Consider the following 24,739-nt stretch of genomic DNA (forward strand, 5'->3'; position numbering starts at 1 on the left):
CAGCCCACACTTCCATCCTCCAGCAACCTTTGCCTGCGTTTTCCTCCTCCTCACCTCCTCCTTGATCAGCACTCCAGACTCCTGGGGCCCAATCTGACCTTCAGTCCTGCTGCAGTGTCAGTAGAGTGACTCAGCAGGTGGGGGCCGTGCTCTGGGTGCTGAGGGCCTGGACGTCTGCCCCGCCTTCTTTCTCTGTCGCCTGAACCCCTTGGACCGCTTCCCAGGCCCTCTCATAACCCCTCAGCTGGAGAAACAGTGGTTTGTCGATGAAGCCAGTGGGACAGTTGGACAGGGGTCCTGGGATCCCTGAGGGCCATCCCCAGGCAGTTCTAAGGAAAGACTTAGGAAGTTAGCAACTTCCAAGACATTCTTTGGTCAGATACATGCTGTGAGCGAAATCAAAACTTCCTCTTGGGTCTCACGCAGAGGAGTGGGGAGAAGGCAGGCTCCTCACACGCTGGGGCAAGGAACTCTGCCTTGGCTGAAAAGAAGGTCAGTGGTGATCTGATCGCTGTTTCCAGAACTGGGGCTGAAGGTCCAGGACACAAAGGTAGTGCATCTTACCAAGGGGTAAGCACCTCAACTTCACGCATGAATGGTGAAAATGCTGAAAAGGGAGAGCTGTAGATGTGATACTTAAGCACAGGACTGGGAGAAGGGAAGGAAAGGGTTACCTTTAACATGTAACTCAAGACAAGAGACTTCCCGATCCCAGGATTCGCCAGGTAGCATAAACTCTGGCAGTTATGAGTACTCCGACAGGACCATTTTCGATACACTAAGCTCGTGCAAAATTACCCATATTACCAATGAGAAGACTGAGGCCCAAAGAGAGCGGGACCCTTGTCCCACAGCAGTGAGTTAGCGGCAAAGTTTCCATGGACCTCTTTCCAATCTTCTCTCCCGGAAATGGGACCCCCACCCCCTCCCCTTCTCCTCCTGCACACTCTTTTTTCACCAGGGCGAAAGAGTTTGCACGAAAGGCCAACGTAGACCTCAAGCTAGAGCTCCCCGGCGAGTAAATGCGCCGACGCTCTTTGCGCACGCGCCTTGTGAGCCCGGCCGCCTCGGGCCGTCGGCCCCGCCTCTCCGCCCATCACCAACATGGTCTCCCCGGCAACGGCCCGTCCTGCCCCGCGCAGGCACGGCGGCTCCTGACGTCATAGGACCGCGCCGGTCGCCCCAGAGTCGGTGGAGGCTGCACGTGGGTTGAAACTTGAAACTTTCAGGCCCGGTCATGGATACGCCGCTCAGGCGCAGCCGGCGGCTGGAAGGCCTAAACCCTGAATCCCCCGAGACCCCCAGCCCAGTTTTGCGGGCGAGACGGGCCCTTGTGGAGTTCAAGTCGGACCCAGAAGAAACGAGGGAGCCCGAGTCTCCGAGTGCGCGGCAACCCGGCCTGGAGTCCCCCGGCTGTCAGCTGGAGACAAGCCCGGAATCACCTATTCTACGGCAGGGTGCAGGTTTGGGGTCCCCCGGAAGGGAGCCGGAGCCGGGCCCAGGGTCCCACCAGGTTCAGCAAGATCCAGGCGTGGAGTCGGGTGCACTTCCGGAGTCGGGTCCACAACCCCCCGGATTTCAGCCAAAGCCAAGTGGGCAGTCAGCAAAGTTCTCCCAAACCCAAGAAGAACTGGACTCGGAGTTGGCCCTGAGTAAGAAGGAGCTGGCCTCGGGGTCTCCCCGACATCAGCAGCAGCTGGGCCCAGGATCCCCTGAGCCTTACCCGGCTCAGCAAGCGCCGGGTCCGGAGCCCTCGCGACCACTGCAGGAGCCGACAGCCCAGTCACCCGGCTGCCCCCAGGGTCAGCACGAGCCGAGCAAGCCACCTTCGGCCGGGGAGACGGTGAAAAGCGGCCTAGGGGCAAAGAAGCGGACAAGTTCTTCAGCCCAGGCCCCAGCGTCCAAGAAGTTGAAGGAGGGGGAGGAGGTTCCTGTAATCCCTAAGGGAAAGCCCAAATCCGGGCGGGTGTGGAAGGACCGCTCCAAGAAAAGGTGAAGTTGGGGAAAGCTAGGCAGGGGTGTGGTTCTCTGTGGTGTTGGGGCACCAGTGCAGCCCAGAGACAGGCTCAAGGATGGAGAGAGCTCACATTTGGGGGGTCTCACACAAACAGGTAATTATAATCAGGATGTGGTAAAATGCTCTGGGATCCCAGGGAGGGTGAGACCGTGCCCTCAAAGGTTATTTCTGTGATGCTTTCCTCCTCAGAGTACCTGTGTACCTCTCGTAGAGCACCTCATTTGTGTATTCATTCAACAAGCCTTACCTCTGTCTGCCCGCTTTCCAGTGAGGGAAGCAGGAGCAAGTAAACCAGCCCTTACTTGGTAAAAAGCTGTGAGGTCTTCACCAGCTAGTATCTGTTACGGTTATTTGCCCTTGTGTTAAAAAGTATTATGGAGCACTGAGCCTGTAGAACACTGCTAAGCATTTTGGTGAGGACCGGCCAGCGCGAAGGCCTTGCAGACAGAGGGACCAGCGTGCCTCGGGCAGTTAGTCTGCATGCAGCACTGTGAAGCAGCTGGTGTTAGGATTATCCTCACTTTACATATGGGGAACTCAAGGCTGTGCAGAGAAATCAGGGAGTTATCAGACCAGAGGACTTCAGGGGTGAAAGCAGAGAGACCAGTAAGGAGGCCTCGGTTGCAGTAGAACTAAAACACGTTCAGAAGCTGCAGGTAGGTCTTGTGGATAAGGGCCAAAGGGCCACTGAATTGATGTTCGGGGTCTTTGAGGAAGCAGCTTCGGCGGGTGGTGAGCAGAGCCCAGAGACAGTGGACGCAGCACCTGCAGCAGAAGGTGGGACATGGAGGGCGGCGGTGGGCTGGGAAGGCCTGGCTGCAGCCCCCCCCCCACTTCCGTGCTTAGGCCAAATGCCACCTGCACAGTGCCCCTTGGGTGTGCCATCTCCCTCCTCTGAAGGGCAGTGTTTAGTGAGCAGCTGCCATGTGCAGAGCATTGTGCTAAATGCCTCTCCAGCCTTGTCTCAATCCTCCCACCCCCCTTTGGAACAGGAACCATTCTTGTCTCTGTTTAACGTGGGAAGTCGCTGAAACTCCGGCTACTTTGCCCAAGATCACCCAGGTAGTAGGAGGCAGATCCCGGCCTTGAAACCCAGGCCTGTCTGCCTTCAACCTCCAGGTAAAACCGATGCTCTGGAACTGTGTCAGCCCCGTAGCGTAGCCGCCAGGCACATGTGGCGATTTCAGTTTAAGTTGGTTAAAATTTAAAAACTGAAACATTCAGTTCCTCCATCACACCAGCCACATCTCAAGTTGCTCAGCTGCTCAGTGCCTCTCCGGACAGCGTGAATATCGAGCCTTTCCACCAGTACAGACGGTTCTGCTCGGCAGCGCTGCTCTGGACGGAGGCAGCGGTGTGCCCTGTGGCTCTGTGTGTGTCCAGGTCCCCACGGCCTTGTCCCTTTGGGTTTCTCATCACGGCGCTGGGGAGGAAGTCTGTGCTTAGGACGCCAGGTCTTCAGCAGGAAGTCCTAGGGGAGAGGGCGAGGGAGCAGTCGAGGGCCGTTCTGGGGTCAGAACCAGGCTGAAGATGGACAGGCCTTCAGCCCTGGGGGTCAAGGTCCAGGCTGTGTGTACCAGACTCCTGTGGAACAAGGGGAGAAAATGACCCAGAAGAGCAGTATTGAGGGAAGTGGTCTCTGCCCTGTGCACCGCAGCCTTCAGAAGCTGGGGCGAGCCCGCCGACCTGCAATGACCATTTGGGGCACCATATACTGGAAGTGGATGAAGAAGAACTCTTTCAGAAGTCAAGAAATTGGTGGAGGAGGCAAAAAGGCCACTATGAGAGGATCTGCGAAGGAGAAAAGGCCCACGGGGCAGCCAGCAAGGCTGCAGATAGCTCAAGGAGAAAGACCTACGGAAAAGGGGAGAGTGTGGTTCGTGACCCCCACCCCGTTCTCCTCACCTGCTCAGCAGCACTCACAATCGTACTGGTCTAGCTTCGTCTTGCTCCTTGACATTCCTTTCTTTCCTGGAATATTTTCCCGCATGTCGTAGATAGATCATTCCACCCATATGCAGTATGCTTATCTCTTACCAAGATAGTCCTGTTTCTCCTGGGACTGTAATGTCACTGTCACACTTAGGAAAACAGGACATCGCCCGATATCCTCTCATGCCCACTACGTTTTCACATACCCCCGCGCTGTTCTGAAATGGAATAGGCCGCCCCTGGAGGGAGTGAGCCCTAGCTCCAGAAGCATTAGCACCCAAGCTGAGCTTGCTTGGCGGAAGCAGCAGAACCTTATGGAAAGGCTCTGTGGTCTGGACTCTGGTCACAGGGGTTTCAGTCTTGACAGCTGTTCAGGTACAAGGTGACCTGGTGCCGTTATTTAACCTCTTTGAGCCTTGGTTTGCTCCTCTTTAAAATGGGAAGAACAAGAGTACCATCTCAGGGACATGTAACTAGGGCTTAAGAAATGGCAGCCGGCATGACTGGGGCCCGTTTCTGCAGACCCAGAGGGCTGCTGCCTGGCGAACGGGCAGGGGAGGATGTAATTCTGCCTGGGTTCTGAGGAAGAAGGCCCAGAGCCCAGAGCTGAGGGGGGAGTGGGCATGGGCACCTCCCACGGATGACACGAGCGCCCATTGTCTCCCTTCCAGGTTCTCCCAAATGGTGCAGGACAAGCCCCTGCGCACATCCTGGCAGCGGAAGATGAAGGAACGGCAGGAGAGGAAGCTGGCCAAGGACTTCGCCCGGCACCTAGAGGAGGAGAAGGAGAAACGCCGGCAGGTGAGGGGCCAGCCAGCCAGGCTGAGGCTGGAGCTCAGGGGGCTGAGGTGGTGACTGCTGGAATAGGCCTGGGGGGGGGGGGGGGGGGCGGGGGCAGGGGGAGGGCTGCTGGCCCTAGGGAGGCAGGGAGCCTGGCCAGAAGTAGAAGTGCAGTCTGGGACCGCAGGGTGGGGAAGCCCAGTGCAGTGTCCACTTTAGCCCAGGGCTCTATGAGAGACTCAAGGATGGGGAGGAGCCCAGGACGAAGCCCCCCACGGTGGCCCTCACTGCTGATCAAAGCATTTGGTGATATGGGCTTCAGGGTCCTCGCTCAGGTAGGAAAGCCTTATCCCCAGTACGGTTGCCATCATTCTCCAAGAGACAGCTCCCACACATCAGCAAAGTGGATACCCCACACCTTCCTCATGCTCTGCCTGCCCCTCATCCCCAGGCCGGAAATGCCTGCTTAGAGGTCTCCCCCCAACCCCTTCGGGCTCCAGGAAGCCCCAGCAGGCAGCACACGAGAGTATGAGGTCTGTGACCACCCCACCAGGACTGGGGTTATCAGAGGGATGTCACTTGCCTCGTGATCCCAGGGGCACAGGCCCGAGCCTAGCCACCGAGGGAAGGGGCTGGGCCAGGCAATTCAGCCATCTCTCCCCCGTTTTGAGGCACCCCAGTGCTGCTGTGTGCCGAGTCCTTATCTTACTTCCTGTGTGGCCTGGACTACCTCTTGAGCAAGACGGACTTCTTGTCGCCCCCCCGGGAGTGCCCCCAGCCCAGCCCTTCCCCTGACAGGAGCCCAAATCTCACTTCTCCTTTCTCCTCCCCAGGGGCCCAGGCCACCCCTGCTCCCCTAAGTCCTCAAAGCCCGGAGAGGCCCCTGACCATGCAGCGGCCTCAGAGCTGCCATCCCCTCGGGCCCCACCCGGGGCGGCAGTCAGCGTAGCCGGAAGGCACTGGACTCCCCATCCCTGAGACAGACTCCAACTAGATCCATCTTTGAAGTGTTCCCACCGGGCCGGGTACCCCTCCAAGGCCAGTGCATGCATGCATTCATTTATTCCTCAGGACAATCCGGAGTCATCTCTTCACTTTCAATATGGGGCCTTGAGGCACAGAGAGGTTAAGCAACTTGGCCAAGGTCACCCATTTGGAAGCAGCAGAGCCAGGATTTGAACGGGGCCCAGATAGCCTCTTCCCCGTAGCCTCCACCCCTTACCCCCGGCAGCTGATGGGGCGGGGGGCGTGGGGGCCATTGTGTCTTACCTCCCCCCACCCACCATCCCCCTATCTAAGCTGCACGACCAGGTGCCCCCCTTCTCGGCTGCAGTCACGGGCAGGGGCATATCTCCTTGCTGGCAACAATCGAGCTGGGGTGAGAGAGTCTGTCCTCTCCCTGGGAACTCAGCCAGCTTTTACTCCCCTGAGGCCTAAGAGACCAGGGCTGCCCCGGCTCCCAGCCTCAAATCCCCGTCCCCTCTGTGTTCCAGGAGAAGAAACAGCGCCGGGCCGAGAACCTGAAACGCCGCCTGGAGAATGAGCGGAGGGCAGAGGTTGTCCAAGTGGTGAGTGTTGTCTCGCTCGGGGGATCTGAACCGCGGCCAGGCTGGGCGCTGTGCTCGAGATGCCTCGGCGCCCCTGCGGGGTGGCCTCCCTTTCCCCGGGGCACAGGGCAGAGACGACAGCCACACTAAGGCCCTCTCCTCACACCACCCCCAGATCCGAAACCCCGCCAAGCTGAAGCGGGCGAAGAAGAAGCAGCTTCGCTCCATTCAGAAGCGGGACACACTGGCGCTGCTGCAAAAGCCACCCCAGGGGCCAGCAGCCAAGATGTGAGCACGGGACAGCCCAGAGGCCTTCTGCGGCCAACCACTCGTCGGGCCACTGGGCCACTGGTCACACGCCTCAGCGGGACGCGGCACTCCAGCGCTGGCGCCACCCCACCCCGCCCCACCCCAGAGGGGCTCTGAGCCTTCGGGGGCTCTCAAGCCCAGAGGGAGCCTGCGGCCTGGCAGAGACTGGAGGAGGGAAGAGGTTCAGCCCCGACCCCCGCCTCCTTCCTCCTCTCTCCTCCTTCATCAAGTGCCTTGCAACCATGAAGGGTAAATTCTCTGGTTCCTTGGGAGCTGACAACCGGAGGGTGACTCTCTAAAATGTGTATTCCGGCTCAAGGTCGTGGGTCCAACTCAGGCCAGGAGGCTGCAGTCAGGAACCAGTCCCCCTCGCACCATCCCAAACGCTGCTTGGGGTGTCTCTGTAGCCCACTGGCCCTGTCGCCCGGCCAGCTGAACCCGGCTTCCCCGACTTTTCAACACCGAAAGGTTTCAGGGAGTGAGGTCCGCCCCGCCCCCCAGCTCGCTCTCGCCTGTGCCGGACTCTGCGGAAGCCCCGCGGATCTGATTCACCCGTGCCATCCAGTCTGTAACAAATATTTATTGTGTACAGGCACAGTTCTAGGTATTGGGGAATAGAGGCCCCTGCCCACAAGGAGCTTTCGTTCTGTTGGAAAAAAACATAATAAACAGGGAAATGGTACTGTGTTAGACAGCGGGAAGTGCTACGAGTGAAGCCGGGGAGGGTAGCAGGGAGCACGGGGAGCTGTGAAGGTGGACATCGGCTCGGTCAGCTGCGCATCCGTTCGTCTGCTGAGCACGGGCTGTGGGCAAGGCCCGGCACGGTGGCAAACAGTAAGCCGGCCAGCCCGGCCTTCAGGACCCCAGCCAGGAGCGGCACAGGCAGCACTGGACCGAGATTCCACTGTTCCACGCACCAGTTACTGGCCACAGCTCTGCGCCTGGCTCCGGGACAGACCCAAGTGCAGTGGTCTTTGTCTTCTAGAGCGTGGCGGGTAGAGACGTGTCAGGGCATGGATGCGCTATCAGGAGGTCCGAGTTAGCCCTGACTGCTACAGATCGGGACAGCCGCCCAGCTGCTGCGTGGTTGGGGGGTGGGCATTGGAAAGATTTGGGGATTACCAGCATTGCCCATAGGGTATTCCATGGTAGAATACCAGGCCCATACAGATGTCGGATCCATGAGGAAATGTCACGTGCTGTGGTCTCGGGCTGCTGTGCACATTCACATACTAAGAAGACCTTCAGCAGAGATGCCCACTGCACGGGATTAGCCCAGGCTGGCCACGGCACCCCTTGCTCTTTCTACCTTATAAACTCCTTGGTTGGTGCTGGGTCAGTAGGGTAGAGAGGAGGCCTCTTACAGGCAAGACCTTCAGTACCTTGGGTATGTTGCGGGTGGTGGGGGGGGGGTGTTCTTTCACTTACTAAACGGTAATTGAACTGCATGGTGCTCAATGGTGAGTATGCAGACCCTATACTTTGGGTAAGTGGATTAATCTCCATGTACCTCAGTTGGATCATGGGTAGAAATTGGAGCTAATAGAACCTGTCCCTCAAGATTGTGGGATCAAGCGTCTAGTTCAATAAACGTTGGCTAGGTGACTACATGAAGAGTTAGACTGGACCAGTACTTCCCAAACCTTTCAGTTTTCTACTCCAAACGCACGTATCACTGGTTTCCTGTAAAAATACCTCCCTCCCTTCCCCTCCCGCCATCTGGTAAAGCTGAGCTCCAGGAAGGTGCATCCCGAGTACCCTAGTTCGAGAAATCTTGTGGTTTTAACCCTGCCTTGGTCCCCGTGGGGTCCGCTGACCAGCAGCGCGGACTTCGCCTCCTGGGAGCTTGCTGGAAATGCAGAATTTCGGCGCCCGCCCCTCCCGCCGCCGACGGTTCTGAAGGGAACGGAGTCACGGCAGGCGATTTAAAAGGCAGACGCCGGGTCCCGGCCTGACTCCGCCCCCGGGACGCCCTCGCGCCCTCGCGCCGGCCGCCCTCTACCCCGACGTGGTGCTCAGCGCCCGGTTCAGGGGGCCCCTCTCGTCCTGGGACCGGGAGCGGGCCCGCTGCGCGGACGCCGCACGGCCGCCCCGCAGCCAGGCGAGCAGGCGCGCGGGCCCGGACGGGGGCGGCCGGCGGGCGGCGGGGCCCGGGCGGGGGCCGGAGGCGCGGCGGCGGCGGCTGCCCGGGCCGCCCAGCTCGCTGTCGTCCAGCAGCACGCTCTCCAGCACGCTCCGCAGCGAGCGCCGCAGCTTGTGCAGCACGTCGGGGCAGGTGAGCACGTAGAGCAGCGGGTTGACCACGCTGTTGATGAAGGCCAGGCTGGTGACGAAGGGCAGGCCGCGCCACACGAGCGGCCGCAGCGCGGGCTCGGCGTGCGCGCGCGCCTCCAGCAGGCTGAACACGTGGTAGGGCGCCCAGCAGAGCGCGAAGGCCGCCACCACGGCCGCCACCAGGCGCACGAAGCGGCTGGGCCGCCGGCGGCAGCGGTGGTGCAGCTGCACGCTCACGACCGCGTGGCTCGAGGCGATGATGGCCAGCGGCACGACGAAGGCCAGCAGGAACTTGCTGACGGCCAGGGCCGCCTGGCGCGAGTTGCACGTGGCGTCGCGGTCGGGCCCGGGGTTCAGGAGCAGCACGTTGTAGTAGCACATGATGCGGCCGTCGAGCCGCGGGATGGTGTCCCGGAACACGAAGTAGGGCACGGTGTTGAGCACGGCCAGGGCCCAGAGCCCCAGGCAGACCCTGTGGGCCGCGGCCACCGTGCGGTGGTTCTGCGCCCACACGGGCCGCACCACCTGCAGGCAGCGGTCCAGGCTGATGGCGCTGAGCAGGAAGCCGCTGGCGAACATGTTGAGGAAGAAGATGGAGGAGTACAGCTTGCAGAAGGTGGTGCCCAGCTCCCACGAGTGGCCCACGGCCAGGAAGTAAGTGAAGAAGGGCAGGGTGGCGGTGGCCAGCAGGTCCGACAGCGCCAGGTGCAGCACCCAGGTGGTGACCACGGTCTGGCGCATGCGGCAGCCCACCACGAAGAGGATGAGCCCGTTCTCCGCCAGGCCCAGCAGCGAGGCCAGCCCGTGCAGCAGCACCGAGGCGTGGTCCATGTAGCGGATGCTGGAGTTGCTGTGCCTTTGGATGCGGCTCATCTGCTCCAGGATCGGGCAGAGCGGCTTCAGGGTGACGTTGGCCGACATGGTGAGCTCTGCGGTGGAGAGAAGGAGGCGCTGAGGTAGGCTGGGCAGGGGCAGCCAGGGACCCTCCCCAGGAGATCGGAATCTGTCCCATGAATGGTATGGATGACGCCGAGGGGGATCAGTGAAGTTGAGCAAAGACAGTAAGGTGGGGGGAATAGCATCCCAGCTGCACCCCTGCTCACGGCAACCTTGGGCGAGCCATTTAACCTTCCTGAGCTTGCTTCCTCCTCTGTGACGTGGATGTCAGTCGCAACAGGACCTAGATCCTACAGCTGTTGGCAGTGTTCAATGAGTTTACATATATAAGCATTTAGAGCGGAGCCCGGCATGCAGGAAGCACTACAGTATCCGTGTTGTGATTATTATTCTGCAGGTCCCCTGGGGTCACATGGAGAAACAGAAACAAGGCCAGGCCATACAGGACTCCTTTCCCCATTCCCAGGGCACTGGGGCACCTACAAGTTCCCACAACACTGGCAGGTTGGGTGTGTTGACCTTGAACAGTGGAGTCGGCCCCTACTTTGGTAGTTGGAGAGGAAATAAGATAAGAGCAAGGAGAGAGCTGGGCATGAGGAACTACCAGACTGGGGCCCTGGAGGCCCAATGGGGCTGGAGGACTGTTCCCCTGCCCAGGGGGCAGCCGAACCCATCTGCCTGCCCGGGAAAACCCAGCCTGCTTATTTATTTGCTCAGTGATGCACTCATTGAGCAGATAGTCATTGAGCAACTTCTCAGGTAAGTGCTGTGGAAGCCAACCTCTGGCAGATGTGCAGACACCCCAGATGTGCACACCCACAGCCTCATCAAAAGCCCGAGACCACCTGAAGTGAAGCTGGTTGAGATGGGCGAGGGCTGAGGGGGAGGGGTGGGAGGCTGCTGACAGGAGGTAGGGGACAGGGAGCGGGGCTTGGGGACTCAGATTGTCCTGGGGCCCCCCTGTGCGCCCGAGACCCCGAGAGGCCCTTTACATAGGTGCTCTCTTGCTCAGGACTCGAGAAGAAAGGCGCTAGAATTTCACTCCATCCCATTTTACAGGGGAGGAAACTGAGGCCTTAGCCACGCACATAACACTGACAAGTGGAGCTGCAACAGTTTAGCGCTCAGCCTGTTCTCTTTCCCACGCCTCTGCTGTAAGCAAGCGTTGATGGAGGAAGAAGGGAGGGAATTGGGGGGGTGGTCTTCAGCACTCACATTTCCAGGGGGAATGCTGTTGGCCAGGGTGAGAAAGTCCACACTGTTCTCCAGGTACCACGGTCCTTTGTGAGGTGCAACCCCAGGACATCAAACTAGACTTTTCCAAGCAGACGAGCCCTTGGAGCTGGGGATCACAGGGAGGTGGGTGGGGAGCAGTTGGGCCCGTGCTCCCCGGGAATGCCCATGCTTCCCAAGCGTTAGAGTTTGCAGAGCAATTGGACTCACAGTGACCCTGTGAGACCCCATTTTTCAGAAGAGGAAACTGAGGCTCAGAGAAGCATAGCAATGTGCCCAACGTCGCTCAGCTGCAGTGGTGCCGCTGGGACTTCACCCAGCAGACAGATGAGTGCCATCCCCTCTCTGCACTGAAACGTTCCCTGCAGTCCAGCAGCCTCTTGGCCAGGTCCCTTGGGGATGCTCAGAGAGCACAAACCCGCTGTCCCAGGGAACCCATCGGGTTTGGGCTTTCTGGCTGCATGGAGCCGGCACCCAGCCTCCTGGGATTCTCAGGGAGCCCGGCAGCTAGGGTCCTGCTCTGGTGGGGGTTGGGGCAGAGAAGGCAAACTTTTAGGGTCAGTTACCCTAAGACTGCTCCTCTAATCCCCCCCTTCCCCGCGCCCCAGATTGCTTGTGAGTATGGAGAGAGGCTTCTGTGGTTCACCACTGTGCCTGGCTTCTAGTGCCTTCCCTTCTGCGAGCAGCTCGTCCCCTCCAGTCTTTGGTAAACCCACTCCTCTGCCTAGTCGTTAGGAGCCTGTCCCCTGGCGAAACTGTGCCTTCCTTTGTGGGTCCAGAGAGGGCACTGAGGCTGCCCAGCCCCTGGGCTATTGCTCGCTTACCTGGGCACAGAAGGAGCACAGGATTCCTGCGCTGGGGACAGTCAGCTCCGGGTGGCAGCCTGCCGAGGAGGCACCGCACGGGGCAGGCGGAGGCAGGGGAGTGAGGCTGAGGGAGGAAATGGCTATCCGCCCCAGAGTGAGTGTCTGTGTGTGTGTGTGTCTATGTCTGTGTGTGTTCAGGGGTGGGGTTGGGGGAGGCGGGGACAGCCAGAGGGTGAGTTGCCCCAGTGGTATTCTGTAATAGTCGTCTCCATCAGTGAGAAAGGGACAAAATTGCTGGCAGCCCCTGCCCCCCTCCCCTTCCCCCCGGAGATTTTGCAGGAGCCCCGGATCCCTGCAAGGGCAGGTGGGGGAATGGGAGCGTGCCTCCGGGGCTGCGTTTGAGGGCGACCGCTGTGTAGGAGAGGTCCACGAGGGAGAGGACATCTCGTGCATGGGTCCACTGTCCTGGGGTGCCCTCTCCTGACCCCATAATCCTCAGGCAGGCAGGGTGCAGGCAGTGGGAAGAGCAGAGGCCAGGCTGTCCCCCTGCAGCCCTGGGGGGGGGGGCAAGTCCTTGCCCCTGGTTTTGCCGTCTACGAGCCGAGCCTCAGCGCCACACCTTCATTCACAGAGTGCCAGGCACACAGTAGGTGCTCGGAGAAATCAGTCCTTTTCTCTTCCGGGTAGGGACGGGTAGAGACTGCAGGGCAAGGGCTGGGCAGCTTTTATTTAAAATGCGCCCGGAGCCCTGCAACGAGCTAATGGAACTTTATGAGTTTGCATTTAATGGTTCCCCAAGTCTTTGCTGAGCAAGCGTCCTAGGGTCAAACTCAGCATCCTTGCACCTAAGAAGTGCTCAGTAAAACACGTGTAAAAACTCCCATATCAAGGCAAGCGCCCCCCCACCCATGGGACTGACTCTACAGGACTCTTCCATTTAGACACAGGCTCCGTCGCAGGGCCTGGCACTTAATAATCTTGCGGGAAGCCTGCGATCCCGAGTGAAGAATGTCTAAAATACTGTGACCTTGTGATGGGGATAATATTTTTCTCTGCAGCCCAAGATGGCAGATCAGTAAACGACTTGATTATCCAAAATATTAGCGCGGGCAATTCTCCTTTCCTGTAGGTCACGGAGGGCCTGGTCTTCCAAAGACAAGTGCCTGCACCCCTCCCTAAGAAACAGGCAGATGTCTCCTTCCTGCTTTGGGGAAAGTCCCCCCATCCCCACCCACCCCCAGCCCCAACGTGCTGGCCCTTGGCCATCCTCCAAGGGCATGCCGGCAGGGTAGTGTGGTGGGTGAGCTCAGGGACTCTGTGGCTGGATCCAGCACTGCCACTCCCAAGCTATGTGACCTTGGGCAAATAACCTCACAGCAGGAAAGTAGGGATTTTAAGAGGGACTCCTTCTGCACAGCCCCTGGTCAGAGTGCAAGGATTGGTGTGCACAGACTGCTCCTGGGGCTAAGAAAGAATCCCCCCTTCCCTCCTGTAGACACATTTTGACAGGGGAGCATCAGGCTTGAGCCCCCTCCCTCGGGACCTCAGGCCTCCCTTGCCTCCTCCAGGAGGTACCCTTGTGCAGTGAACATCCTGCACAACCTCTCACGGCGGCCCTGCTAAGGGGCTTCTTACCTGAAACCCTGCCTCCTCAGACCTTTCCCCCAACCCCTGTTTCCAATCCTGTAATCACAGTGGTGGCTCCTCCCAACCCTCCCTGAGGACAATTTATGAAAAGTTGCTAAAACAAACAAAAAAGTAGTCCAGATGGGCAGGGCCCTAAGATTTTCTAAAGAAGAAGACAGTGACGTTTGTTCTTGCGGGGGGATGGCGGGGGGGGGGGGGGGGCCTCGACTGTCCTCCCACAGTGGAGACGGACCTCTCGGCACGTATTCCCCAGTGCCACAGTCCCTCGGCCCCTAGGCGTGGGACGCTGGGGCTGGTGGGGGGGAGGCAAGAGCATCAGGAGCCAGGAGCCAGCGTCTGCCCCTCGGAGAGAGCCTTGGGAGCAGACAGGAACAGAGGGAGCCTTAAGGGGGCTCGCTGGCTGGAAGCAGAGGGCAGGAGCCTCCAGTGACCAGGCGTCAAGAGCTCAGGCCAAGTTTAGAAATTAGAGGACCCTTAGGGGAGCCCTCCCCAGGGTTGGGCTGGGATCTTCAGGAGGAGGATGCCAAGACTGCCAATGGGCCTTCACGGAGGGGAGAGTCCGGGGGAGGGTGACCGGGGCCTTTGGGAAGGGCCTAAAACCATACAGACCAGCGACTCTCAGCTGAGTGCACATCGGGACCTCCCAGTGGGGCTGGTCACACCCAGGCTGCTGGGCCTCTCCCCCAGCGGGTCTAGGGTTCAGCCTGGGCATTTGCATTTCCATCAGGTTCCCTGGCAGATCCCCGTGCTGCTGGTTCTGGGGGCACAGAGGACGCTGACCCACTGGAAAGGAGAGTCGGGGTCCTTGGGCCTGGGGTGCTCGGAGGAGGGGGCAGCAGCTCTACCTGGAAGAGAGTGCTTAGCTGAGGGGCTTCCCCCAAGGCCTCCCCTCCCTGCTGTGGGGGTCCGAGGAGAGAGTGAGCCCAGCGCTCGGCTCAGAGCCGGGCGCCGAGTGACAATGCAAAAACCAGCTGCCTGTTACTTAGTTATTCTTAGTGCGCTGCGTTTGCATGTCAACCTCTTCCTGACTCCAGACGTTGCACTTGCCTTTTCCAGTCGCATATTTGCCGAAAACCTTATTTTGGAAGCCCATGAAGGCCCTACCATAAGAGGGCACAGGATCCCACAGAATCCCAGGAGCGTCAAGCCCCCTGCTCCAGAGTTGAAGTAGGTTCATCACTTGTTGCCGTCCGCAGTGATGCTGACATGGACGTCAGCGAGCTGTGCCTTGCCAGACAGAACGTGCGGGAGCCAGGGAAGGGAGAGAGCCTTGCTCACGGCTGGCGGTGCCTCAGGGGCCCACCTGCAGGGTTTAGAGATTAAGGAGCCTCAGGCCCAGGGAAGCTGGTGTCCCTACCTGAAGAGTGGGGATGTGGCTGCCCACAGGGACTCTTCAGCCTGGCTTCTCTGAGCACTGGGATGAATCCCTGGGGGGGGGGGGGCCCATCTTCAGCCCAGCCCTGCCCGCCTGTCCAGGGACCCCCCGCCCGCACCCCCCGGGCACAGGCCCGGTCCCTAAAGCACAAGCTTCTCTGTGGCCTGAAACTCGCTGTCACAGCCAGCAAGAGCAGAAGTCGGGTCCATCTCTGCGTCAACCTCAGCTACCCCAGGCAGGAAGACAAATTGGAGCCTAGCAGACCACCGCTGGGTCTCTGTGGCCTGTGGGAGCTATGCAGACCTCACTCGGATCCAGCGCACCGCCCGCGAGTGCCTGTACCTTTCCCCATGTCCCCAGCTTCCCTATCCTCTTCACCTACCCCAGTGCCTTTGCATGGCTACTACCTGGAATGCCCTTGCCCCTCGCCTGCCCATCCTGCAGCCCCACTTTCCCAGACCCTGAGTGTCTTGGGCTCCCAAGAAGATGTTTAGCACATCATCTGTGTTTAACCAACGGTCCAGGGAGTGGGCCCCAAGGGAAAGTGTCCCCCAGCTTCTCCCCAGTTTTATCCCTCTGCTCCTGCCTTAGGAAATAGGTTTCTGTTTTTCCTTTCTGACCTTTTTACAGAAGTTAATCAAAGAGGAAGTGAGACGCACAGCAGGAAGCAGGGAGGACCTGCCCTAAAATCCACCAACCTCCTTACTCAGGAGGTCCTGGCGATGCCCACAAGCAGCAGAGAGGCAATGTGACAGGACCTTGTCTTTCCAGCCTGGAGAGGCCCCGTCCTCCCATGGCACCCTCCTTCTGTCCCTGACCCCCATGAGCAGGTGAGACAGGGCGGAGAACTCATTTAGTGAGCCCTTCAGGCTCACAGCACCCCAGCTAGGTTGATCTTGTTCTTAATTCCATTCTATAGATTAAGAAATTTGAAACCCCATTTTATTTTTTTTTAAGATTTTGTTTATTTATTTGTCAGAGAGAGAGAGAGAGCAGCAGGCAGAGGGAGAAGCAGGCTCCCCGCTGAGCAGGGAGCTAGATGTGAGACTCGATCCCAGGACCCTGGGATCATGACCTGAGCTGAAGGCAGATGCTTAACCGTCTGAGCCACCCAGGTGTCCCAGAAGCCCCATTTTAAAAAGATAAAAAAGAAATTTAAAAGGTTAGAGATGAACAAACAGGTTTAGAAAGAGGTGAAGTGGGAAGCCAAGACCCCAAGTCAGGTCACTCTGATTTGACCCTCTTTCCTCAGAAGTGAAAACAATCCATGGCTTTTATTGCTCTTGTGTCCAAGCGATGCAGACTCTCTCCATGCCGTCTGTGGGTCCCCTTATTTATCTTCACAGCAAGCCTACAAGTTAGGCACTGTTACTGGCCCCATTATACAGATGAGAAAATCGAGTCAGTGAGTGGGTAAGTGATTTTTCTAAGGTCTCTGGTGGTGGGGTGGGGGAGCCGGCGTCCTTTCCAGGCTGGGGCCTGTGGGATTTTGCAAGAACTGGAATCATAACCAAGGGCTCAGGGCTCCGCCTCTCAGGCCAGTTTAGCACAACTTTTCTCAAGGGCATCCTTCTGCCCTTAGCCATGAGGAAGTTCCCTTGCTCTTTTCCTGCCTGTCCAGGGCCTTGGGAAGACACCCTGCCGTCATGCATATGGACCTCTCTGTGTATCTCATTCCGTCCCCACCATCATCATGCCCATCCCTGCTTTACAGAGGGGAGAGGTCCTTTCGCCCCTGAGCAGCAAGTGCAGGATAGAATCCAGGCTCTCAGCTCCTCCGGCCGGGGCTCTCTCCGCCATCTGAACTGTCCCCCCTTCCCCTCGGGGACAGCTCTCTGTTACAGCAGGAGGCAAACACATGTGGAGGGAATGATGGAACAGGGAAACCACCACCCCTGGGTGAAGGTTTGCTGAGGGGGAGCAGGACAGTCGCATACAGGAGTCTCCAAGGGTCTCCCCATCAAGGACTTCCCGTGTCCGAAGAGAAACAGTAACTTAGCAGCAGACTGGGCTCTTCCTGCCTGGGATGGGCTGAATGGTGCCCCCCATTCGTATGCAGGAGCCCGAACCCCCAGCACCACCAAATGCGGCTGTATCTGGAGGCAGGGCCTTTAAGGGGTGATTATGTTACAGTGAGCCTGTAAGGATGGGCTCTAATCCAAGCTGACCGGTGTCCTTACAAGAAGAGAAAACATGGACCCACAGAGCCAGGGGAGATGTGCACACAGAGGAAAGACCACGTGAGGACACAGGGAGAAGGTGGCCATCTCAAGCCAAGGAGAGCAGCCGCAGAAGAAACCAAACCTGCTGACACCTTGACCTTGGACTTCCAGCCTCCAGAGCTGTGAGAAAATAAATGTCTATGGTTGAAGCCACCTGTGTGGCCATGCTGTTTTCTCACAGCAGCCCTAGCAAATTAATGCACCTGCCAAAAGGGCATCACCTGAATCGAATCAAGAAGAAACACCAGGTCAACCCGCGTGAGGACCATTCTGTCAAGTTACCGGCCTCTACTCCTCAAAACATCAAGGGTACGAGGAACAAAGACCGATAGAGGGACGGTGCCAGGCTGGAGGAGCTCAAGAAGCCTGCTCTTGGTCTCACACTGGATCCCGGTCTAGGAAAAAAACACTTTTCTCCTTTGCTGTAAAAGTCACGATTAGGACTGTTGGTAAATTGAATAAGGTTTGTAAATTGGGCATTTGTGTTATACCAATGTTGATTTCCTGGTTTTGATCATTTTACTTGTATTTTAGGAAGTACACACTGCAGAATTCGGGGGTAAAAGGAGAACCATCTGCATGCGGCTCTCAAATGTTATGGAAGAGAGTGTGGATGTGGGCGTCTGTGTACATAGGGAGAGCAAAAGAGCGAAAACAAATGTAATTGAACAAAATTCAACTGAGTACATTTTAAACATCCTACTGGCTTTATGAATCAGGCAGCGTCCTGCAGATAGGAAGGCGCTCAGAGGAGCTATCCAGAAAGACTTAATAGGTAGAAGGAAGCGAGAACAAGGAACTTCTACAAGTAAAAATGGGGGTTGGTTCATTGCAAGGTCACTTTCCTTTAGGGGATGGAAAGGGTCTGTTGATCAGATTATTGGCTAAGGCTAATCAGGCCATTCCTTTTTTTTTTTTTTTTTTTTTTGGCTGGCTTAAGATTCCATTTCTGGGAGAGCCAAAACTGTAATTAAGTCTTGGTTTGATGACATGGGGCTTAGCATAAATGATGCTATTTTGGGGCCTGTTGCCTTGTTTTTAACAACAGTTAATATGTGAGAGATCTGGGTGAAGGGTGTAGGGAAATTCTTTTCGCTAAGTCTAAAATTATTTCAAAAGAAAAAGTTTAAAACCCACCTCACCAGCCCTTACCCCTCCAGGGACCCCAGTCGGCCTGAAATCCCCTGTTTGCAGCCCTATGCTTTTATCACCCCAAATTCCCTCTGCCTCAACACGATACCCCCACCCCTACCCTCTGTGCCCCCCATGCTTCCGCCACCCCCACCCTGGCCCCGTGCCTTAACTTGCCCTGCACCCAGGGAGACCCTCCAAGCTCCCCCCACCTACGCTCTAGTCATGGTGAAGTTCAAGCGCTAAATCATTACCACGTGGGACTTGTCACAGCCATTCTTTGTCACTGTGCGTCTTTCTGTCCACCCTGCGAGCATTCTCCCCAGTTCACTAGCAGGGAAATGAATCCCAGAAAGCGAAGTGTCCCGGCCACGGCTAGAAAGAGAAGAGGTAGGGGTTGGGTTGGAGCCAGACTCTTGACTGAGCTACATGCCACCCAGCTGTGGCGGCTGACACTCAGCGGCGTTCGCTGGCGGAGCTGGACCCTGCCAGGCCTCCCCCACAGGAGGCCGGCGGTAACGAGGCCTTGGGCGAGGCCTTGGGGCTGCCTGGCCCATGGGAAGCACTGCTGCCTATGAGCCAGGCTTCTTGTGGTTGTTAATGGACTTTATTTCTCAGAACGGTTCCAGATTTAGCACAGAGGTCCCATGGGCCCCGCACCCAGTGTCCCGTAGGGTGACCCTCTCACATTCCGGCAGTAGGTTTATTACAGTTAATGAACCCCTGTTGATCCACTGTTACGAACCTAAGTCCGTTTCCTTAGCTTTTACCTCCAGTCCTTGTTCTGCTCCAGGGTCCCATCCGGGAGGCCACGGTCCATTTCTTGTCCGTTCTTGTGATTTGTCACTGGTGACAGCCATGGCCCCGTTAATCGCCCTGATCATCAGGAGGGCCCCGTGAGGGGCTTCCAGTCTGTCTGCTGGCCTGTCACCCCATCTGTCTGCCCGCTCTCAGGGCAGGGGCAGCATCTCGACCTCTGGGGTCTGCTTAGCGCCCCCTCCCCCGAAAGCCCTGTTACCTAACCAGGCCCGCTGCCCACCCCCCATGGCCCCTGCAGCTTCTGGTGGCCCCAAGGCCCCGGTGCAGGCAGGAGGCCCTGGAGAGCCGGCCTGGATAGGGAGGGGATGACGAGGGACTTGGAACCCGCCCTTCGGCCCCCCTGCAGCCACCTGTACCGGAAGCTTCCCTCCTTTCCACCTCCCAACCAGGATCACCTGGCTGAGCCCCGCAGAGCCGGCCTCAAGGCCCAGCTGTGAGGCGGGAAGTCAGGGTGAGGGGCCGCTCTCGGGGCAGCCCGTCAGGGTCCCTGGCTGGGAGGGGGCCTTCCCTGGCCTTCAGGGCGGGAATTTCACTAGAGCCCCTGGTGGCCAGGCAGGGCTCCTCCAGGTGGGCGCCCTTTGCCCCTCGAAGTTCCCACTTGCCACCTCCCCCATATAAGTCCTGGGCCTCACCTGGGCGGGCGGGGGCCTGTGGGGGTTGCTGTGGTTTGTGTGACGGCAGGAGCCTCGGCCGGGGTCTGGGATTGCCACGTGGCCCTGCTGCTGGTGAGCGCTCTGGGGCTGGGGCAGCAGCTACTCCCCGAGCCTGATCTCTCCGGCCTGGGGTACAGCCAGGACTGCGGGGTCAAGAGTCTGCAGCTACGAGTGCTCCCCCGGTCAGGCCAGACGGTCCGCTTCAAGGTGGTAGGTGAGTGTGGCCGAACCGTGGTCCCCACTTCCCCGGGCTGCAGTGGCAGGCGGGGACCCTTCCCCTGCAGCAGGAACAAGAGGAGAGGCCTCTTGGCCCCCGCTCCCTCACCACGCTGGGGAGGGGGGAGCGGGAGGGAGGGGAGTTGCCATTCTCGGTTTCCCTGGTCACCCAGGGAAGTGTGCACAGGCCCTCTTGCTGAGATGCGGTCTTGATTCATGGGGCCCAGGCTCCGCATCTGTGACCGAGCTCAGCTGACGCCCAGGCTACTGGCCCACAGACCGCTCTGAGTGGCAGGGCCCTGGTGGGCCTGGCCTGGTGTGGAGAAAGGTGGGGGGGGGGGTTCAAAGGAGGATTTGAATCTGCAGCTTCTAAGCTCTGTGTTCTTGAAAAACTTACCTGGCCTCTCTGAACCCATTTCCTTATCTGTAAGATGGGAATGAAGACCCCCCAACCTTGCCCCGTGCACTGAACAGGAGTCCCGGGGGTATGCCTGCACCCGGGGAGCGCCCTGGTGCTCTGGGCTGACAAGAGGGGGTGCACCTCTAGCATGCGTCCCCCAGTGACTGCAACAACCGGTTAACCTGGCAGATAACCTACAACATGCCAGGTTCCCATCATTCCGCCCCTCATCGTGTGCACCTGGCAAAGCTCCGGCCTGGCGCCTCAGCAGCGTCCTCCACAGAATGTGGGGAGCCGAGGTTACGGGAACAGGCGGAGAATACCCAGCCCGGTGCCTGAGATTCCGCTAACCTTTACCCCCCTCCCCCCATATCTTCATTCCTGCTTGCTGTTGTGTGCTGTTAACCAGGAACCGTGGCTGGAAAGGTCAAAGACCAGCTAAAGCTATTCCCTTACAGACCGTAAGCCGGTAGCAAAGCTAAGACTGAAGCTGGGGGCTCCCACTCCCGAGTGTGGTTTTCTCAGCAGATGCCAACAGTCTCTGGCTCCACCCTTAAACGTTGTTTTGTTTTTTTTTTTAAGATTTTATTTATTGCCACAGAAGGAGAACACAAGCAGAGGCGGATGGAGAGGAAGATGCAGGCTCCCAGCTGAGCAGGGAGCCCGATGTGGGGCTCGATTTCAGGACCCTGGGATCATGACCTGAGCCGAAGGCAGATGCTTAACCGGCTGAGCCCCCCAAGTGCCCCTCACCCTTAAACATCTCTGATGCTTCCCTTCCCTCTTTCTCTCCCCTGCCCCAGATGAATTTGGGAACCGGTTTGAGGTAAACAACTGCTCTGCTTGTTACCACTGGGTCAGCACCAAGCCCCGGGCACCTGCTGTCTTCTCTGTGGGTTACAAAGGCTGCCACGTGCTGGAGAAGGTGGGGACTGCTCCTGCTCCGGGCCCGCGGTGGGGTGGGGGCTGGTGGGTGGGCACAGCTTGGAGTCAGCTGGACCTCACACAGCCTCAGGCTGGAGAGGGAGCTCACGACCAATCGCTGTGCTTGTCACACCTGCCTTTGGGCTGGTGGGTGGTGGGTGAGGGGGGCTAGGTCCTGGGACCAGCCCACAGATCAGCTCCCTGCCTGACCCCCCCACCTCCGCCTGGGATGCTGGGCGGCCTCCCCTCGCTGCCCCCCTCACCCCCCATCTCCCTCTCGCCTGCAGGATGGGCACTCCCACCTGAGGGTGCTCATCGAAGCCGTGCTGCCCGATGGTCGAGTTGATGCAACACAAGATGTCACTCTGACTTGTCCTAAACCTGGCCACGCCTGGACTCCGACTCCCAACCGGCACCACCCATGGGCTTCTCCCTTCCCACTCCTCAGGCCCGGCCCCTCCGCCCCATCGCAGAGCACGGCTTTGTCCGTGCAACCCCTGCCTTGCCGTCCCTCGGACCTGGACCCACCACCCATCCCAGGTTAAACCCCAGTGGGGCACCCTGGAACACCGGGGGGTTGACGAGCCACCTTACCCAGGTATGTAGGACTCTGGACGGCCTGATCGCCCTTGACTGGGCTCAGGAAGCCAACTCCCTCCATTGCCCTGGAAGTCTGCTGCCCGGCGTGGCCCTTTCTCGCGTCCTCACCGCTCTGTCCCATCCCCAGGTGTGCGTCTGACTCCGGGGCGGTGCCAGGTGTCCTCCAGACCCATCCCCTGTGGAGTGAGAAGCTCAGAGGAAGCCTGTCTGCAGGCGGGCTGCTGCTATGACAACGGCGGAGAGGTGCCCTGTTACTATGGCAACACGGGTAGAGCTCTCCACACCTGAATCCCGAAGCGCCAGGAGGGCTTCCTCCCCCTGCCCCCCTCCCCCAGCGCTGCAGCTCATCCCACCCTGTTCCTAGGAGAGCCTGAGCCCCAGAATGCCTGCAGAAGGGACCTTTAGATGGGGTGCCCGTACAGCCCAGCTTGCTGATAACCATCGTCCCAGGGAAGTAGTAATAGTTGTTTTTGTTTGTTTGTTTTAAGATTTTGAAAGCGAGAGGGCATGAGCAGGGGGGAAGGGGCAGAGAGAGAAGCAGGCTCCCCGCTGAGCAGGGAGCCTGACGCGCGGGGCTGGGTCCCAGACCCTGGGATCATGACCTGAGCCAAAGGCAGACGTTTAACCGACTGAGCCACCCAGGCGCCCCGTAATAGATCTATCTTTACATGTACCCCTACCTTTTGGTCTAGAACATCCCAGTTTAAGTTTACTTTTTTTAGTAATCTCTACACCCAATGTGGGACTCGAACTCACAACCCCAAGATCAAGAGTCCCGTGTTCTTCCAACTGAGCCAGCCCAGCACCCCTGGGACAGCCCAGCTGAGAGATAAGTGCAGTGGTGCTTCTACTTCTGTAGTTTCTTTTGTTGTCATGCAGGAGAAAATCTGGGTCCTTCGAGGGACCCGCATTGAGGCCCCCGGAGGAAGCGGAGGCCAGGAGTGTGGTTGTTGCTGCCTCTTCCTTTCAGAGGTCACGAAGCCACAGATGAGGCAGGAGATACCCGGGGGCGGGAGCTCTCTGAGGGGCTGCTGGCGGCAGGAGCTCACGGGGGGCCTCTGGTTGAAGGGGGCCCCTGGGACCCGCGGACTCCGGTGGCAGAACCACCCTAGGTGCCTAGGACACCAGTGGGGGTGCCCTGAGGGCAGCTGTGCTTCTACCCGCTGCCTTTGAAGTGCAGGGGCCCCAGCGCCAGCCTCCGCCTGGGCACCCTGTCAGAGCTAATACATTTGGGTACAAAATTCCACGCTTGGCCCCAAGTGGATGCCCAGGGGTCTTTCTCCCCACCTTACCTGCCACGAGGGCTGGGACGGGCTGCTTGTGTGCGGGTCCAAATGTCTTTTGCTTTAAAATTCTAAGTACCTACAGGCCAGAGGGTGGAGGGATAGGTCCACTGTGCTTTAGACCCTGGGATTTAGGAGCTGGGGGAGCTAGCCAGAATTCAGGGCTCCAGGGACTCCCAGAGGAAGGGAGCAGTGAGGGGAAACGGCTAGAGCCCATAGGAGTAAGCAGGTGGCTCCTCAGACAAGGCCTTCCGCTCAGGCTGGAATCCCCAATGCCTGTGAGCACCTAGTTTGTGCCAGGCCCAGTCTCCAGCTGCAGGACGTCTTCCCCAGGGATGCCCTGCCCAGGCGGGAATGCTCCCTCTCCGAGGTAAAGGGAGGGCCCTTCTGGAGGTAAAGGTGGATGGGGTAGGATGGGGTCAGCCTCCCTTGCAGAACACAGGGTGCCGGGCATGGGCCCCCACCAAGAGTGTGTGGTGTCACTTAGGCCAGCAAGAGACCCCAGTCCCAGTGGCCCACCATCTACCACTGCGAGGACCATGACAACACTGGGGGGCTGTCTGGGGCCAGCTTGAGCTGTCCTGGGCAGATGAGGCAGGCAGGGCTCAGGTCCCCCTGGTGCGTGCTCGGTGGCGTCCGGCTGCCGGGCTGGACCGTGCCCTGCTTGCTGCATCCGCATAGTTGGTGTCTGGTTTGCTAAGCGAGCTGGCCTCCATGACACTGTGTTCCTCCCCTGCATGCTCTTGCACCTGACCTCAGGCTTCACATGTGCTGCGTCTTCAACGCCGGTGATTTCCTGCCGCTCCGGGCATCCATCTTCCTGCCACCCTCGCCAGCCCCCATGACCCAGTCCGGCCCCCTGCGGCTCCAGCTTCGGATCGCCAAGGGTACGGGGTCCCTGGGCCTTCTCTTCCTGCCCTGCGTCCCCCCACACAGCCCACTGAGGCTCACGAGCCCCTCGCCCCGCAGATGAGACTTTCTGCTCCTACTACGGGGAGGGGGACTACCCCCTCGTGAGGCTGCTGCGCGAGCCTGTCCCGGTGGAGGTCTGGCTCCTGCGGAGGACAGACCCCAGTCTGGCCCTGCTGCTGCACCAGAGCCGGGCCGCCCCCGGCGCCAGCCCCCTCCAGCAGCCTCAGTGGCCCCTCCCGTCCGACGGGTGAGTGGCAGTCGGGGCTCCCCCCACCTGCCGCCCCTATCCCTCTGTGGCCTCCTTCCTTCCTTCCCAGGTGTCCTTTCGACGGTGACAGCTACAGGACCCGACTGGTAGCCTTGGATGGGGCAGAGTTGTCCTTCCCATCCCACTACCAGTGCTTCACTGTTGCCACCTTCGCCCTCCTGGACCCTGGCTCCCAGAGGCCCCTCTTCATGCCTCTTCATGCCCACTCCCCCTCTGTTCAGTATAAGCTGGTCCCCCAAGCGCTCCAGCACCCTGCGAGCTGAAGCAGACGGAGGTCCCAGACGGGGCTTTGTGGCGGGTGATCAGCCCAGAGGCGACCACAAAGCTTCAAGAGGGAGGAAGGAAAGGAGATGCCCCAACCCTGTATCTACACCCTGGTCACAATGTTCTAGAGTGGCTTTGCTTCTGACTCTAGAAACAGCACGTTCAACGTAAATCTGCTTTGAATATTTATAACCGAGCAGCTTCTCTGGTAGGTAAATGGATAAACTTTG

General features: G+C 58.9%; 3 protein-coding genes across 3 annotated transcripts; 2 read left to right on the top strand and 1 right to left on the bottom strand.

Moving 5' to 3' along the window:
- Positions 1-1,188: 1,188 nt before the first annotated feature.
- Positions 1,189-7,823, top strand: CCDC86 (coiled-coil domain containing 86). Its single transcript, XM_032414187.1, has 4 exons — positions 1,189-1,992; positions 4,621-4,750; positions 6,223-6,297; positions 6,452-7,823. The coding sequence occupies exons 1-4, from the start codon at positions 1,238-1,240 to the stop codon at positions 6,566-6,568; spliced, it is 1,077 nt and encodes a 358-aa protein (XP_032270078.1). The 5' UTR covers positions 1,189-1,237; the 3' UTR covers positions 6,569-7,823.
- A 760-nt stretch (positions 7,824-8,583) lies between these two features.
- On the bottom strand, positions 8,584-11,897 carry PTGDR2 (prostaglandin D2 receptor 2). Its single transcript, XM_032413817.1, has 2 exons — positions 11,814-11,897; positions 8,584-9,788 (listed from the first exon to the last, which is right to left on the bottom strand). Exon 2 carries the CDS (start codon positions 9,778-9,780, stop codon positions 8,584-8,586), a length of 1,197 nt encoding a protein of 398 aa, XP_032269708.1. The 5' UTR covers positions 9,781-9,788; positions 11,814-11,897.
- Positions 11,898-19,294: 7,397 nt separating this feature from the next.
- Positions 19,295-24,508, top strand: ZP1 (zona pellucida glycoprotein 1). Its single transcript, XM_032414804.1, is given in 11 exon segments — positions 19,295-19,422; positions 19,609-19,856; positions 21,062-21,183; positions 21,470-21,590; positions 21,593-21,715; positions 21,718-21,780; positions 21,910-22,050; positions 22,753-22,894; positions 23,825-23,952; positions 24,035-24,224; positions 24,295-24,508. Coding segments are annotated over 11 exon segments (1,620 nt in total).
- Positions 24,509-24,739: the final 231 nt, after the last annotated feature.

This window comes from Phoca vitulina, unplaced genomic scaffold (assembly GCF_004348235.1).
Source record: "Phoca vitulina isolate PV1807 unplaced genomic scaffold, GSC_HSeal_1.0 scaffold16, whole genome shotgun sequence".
In the NCBI taxonomy this organism is placed as follows: domain Eukaryota; kingdom Metazoa; phylum Chordata; class Mammalia; order Carnivora; family Phocidae; genus Phoca; species Phoca vitulina.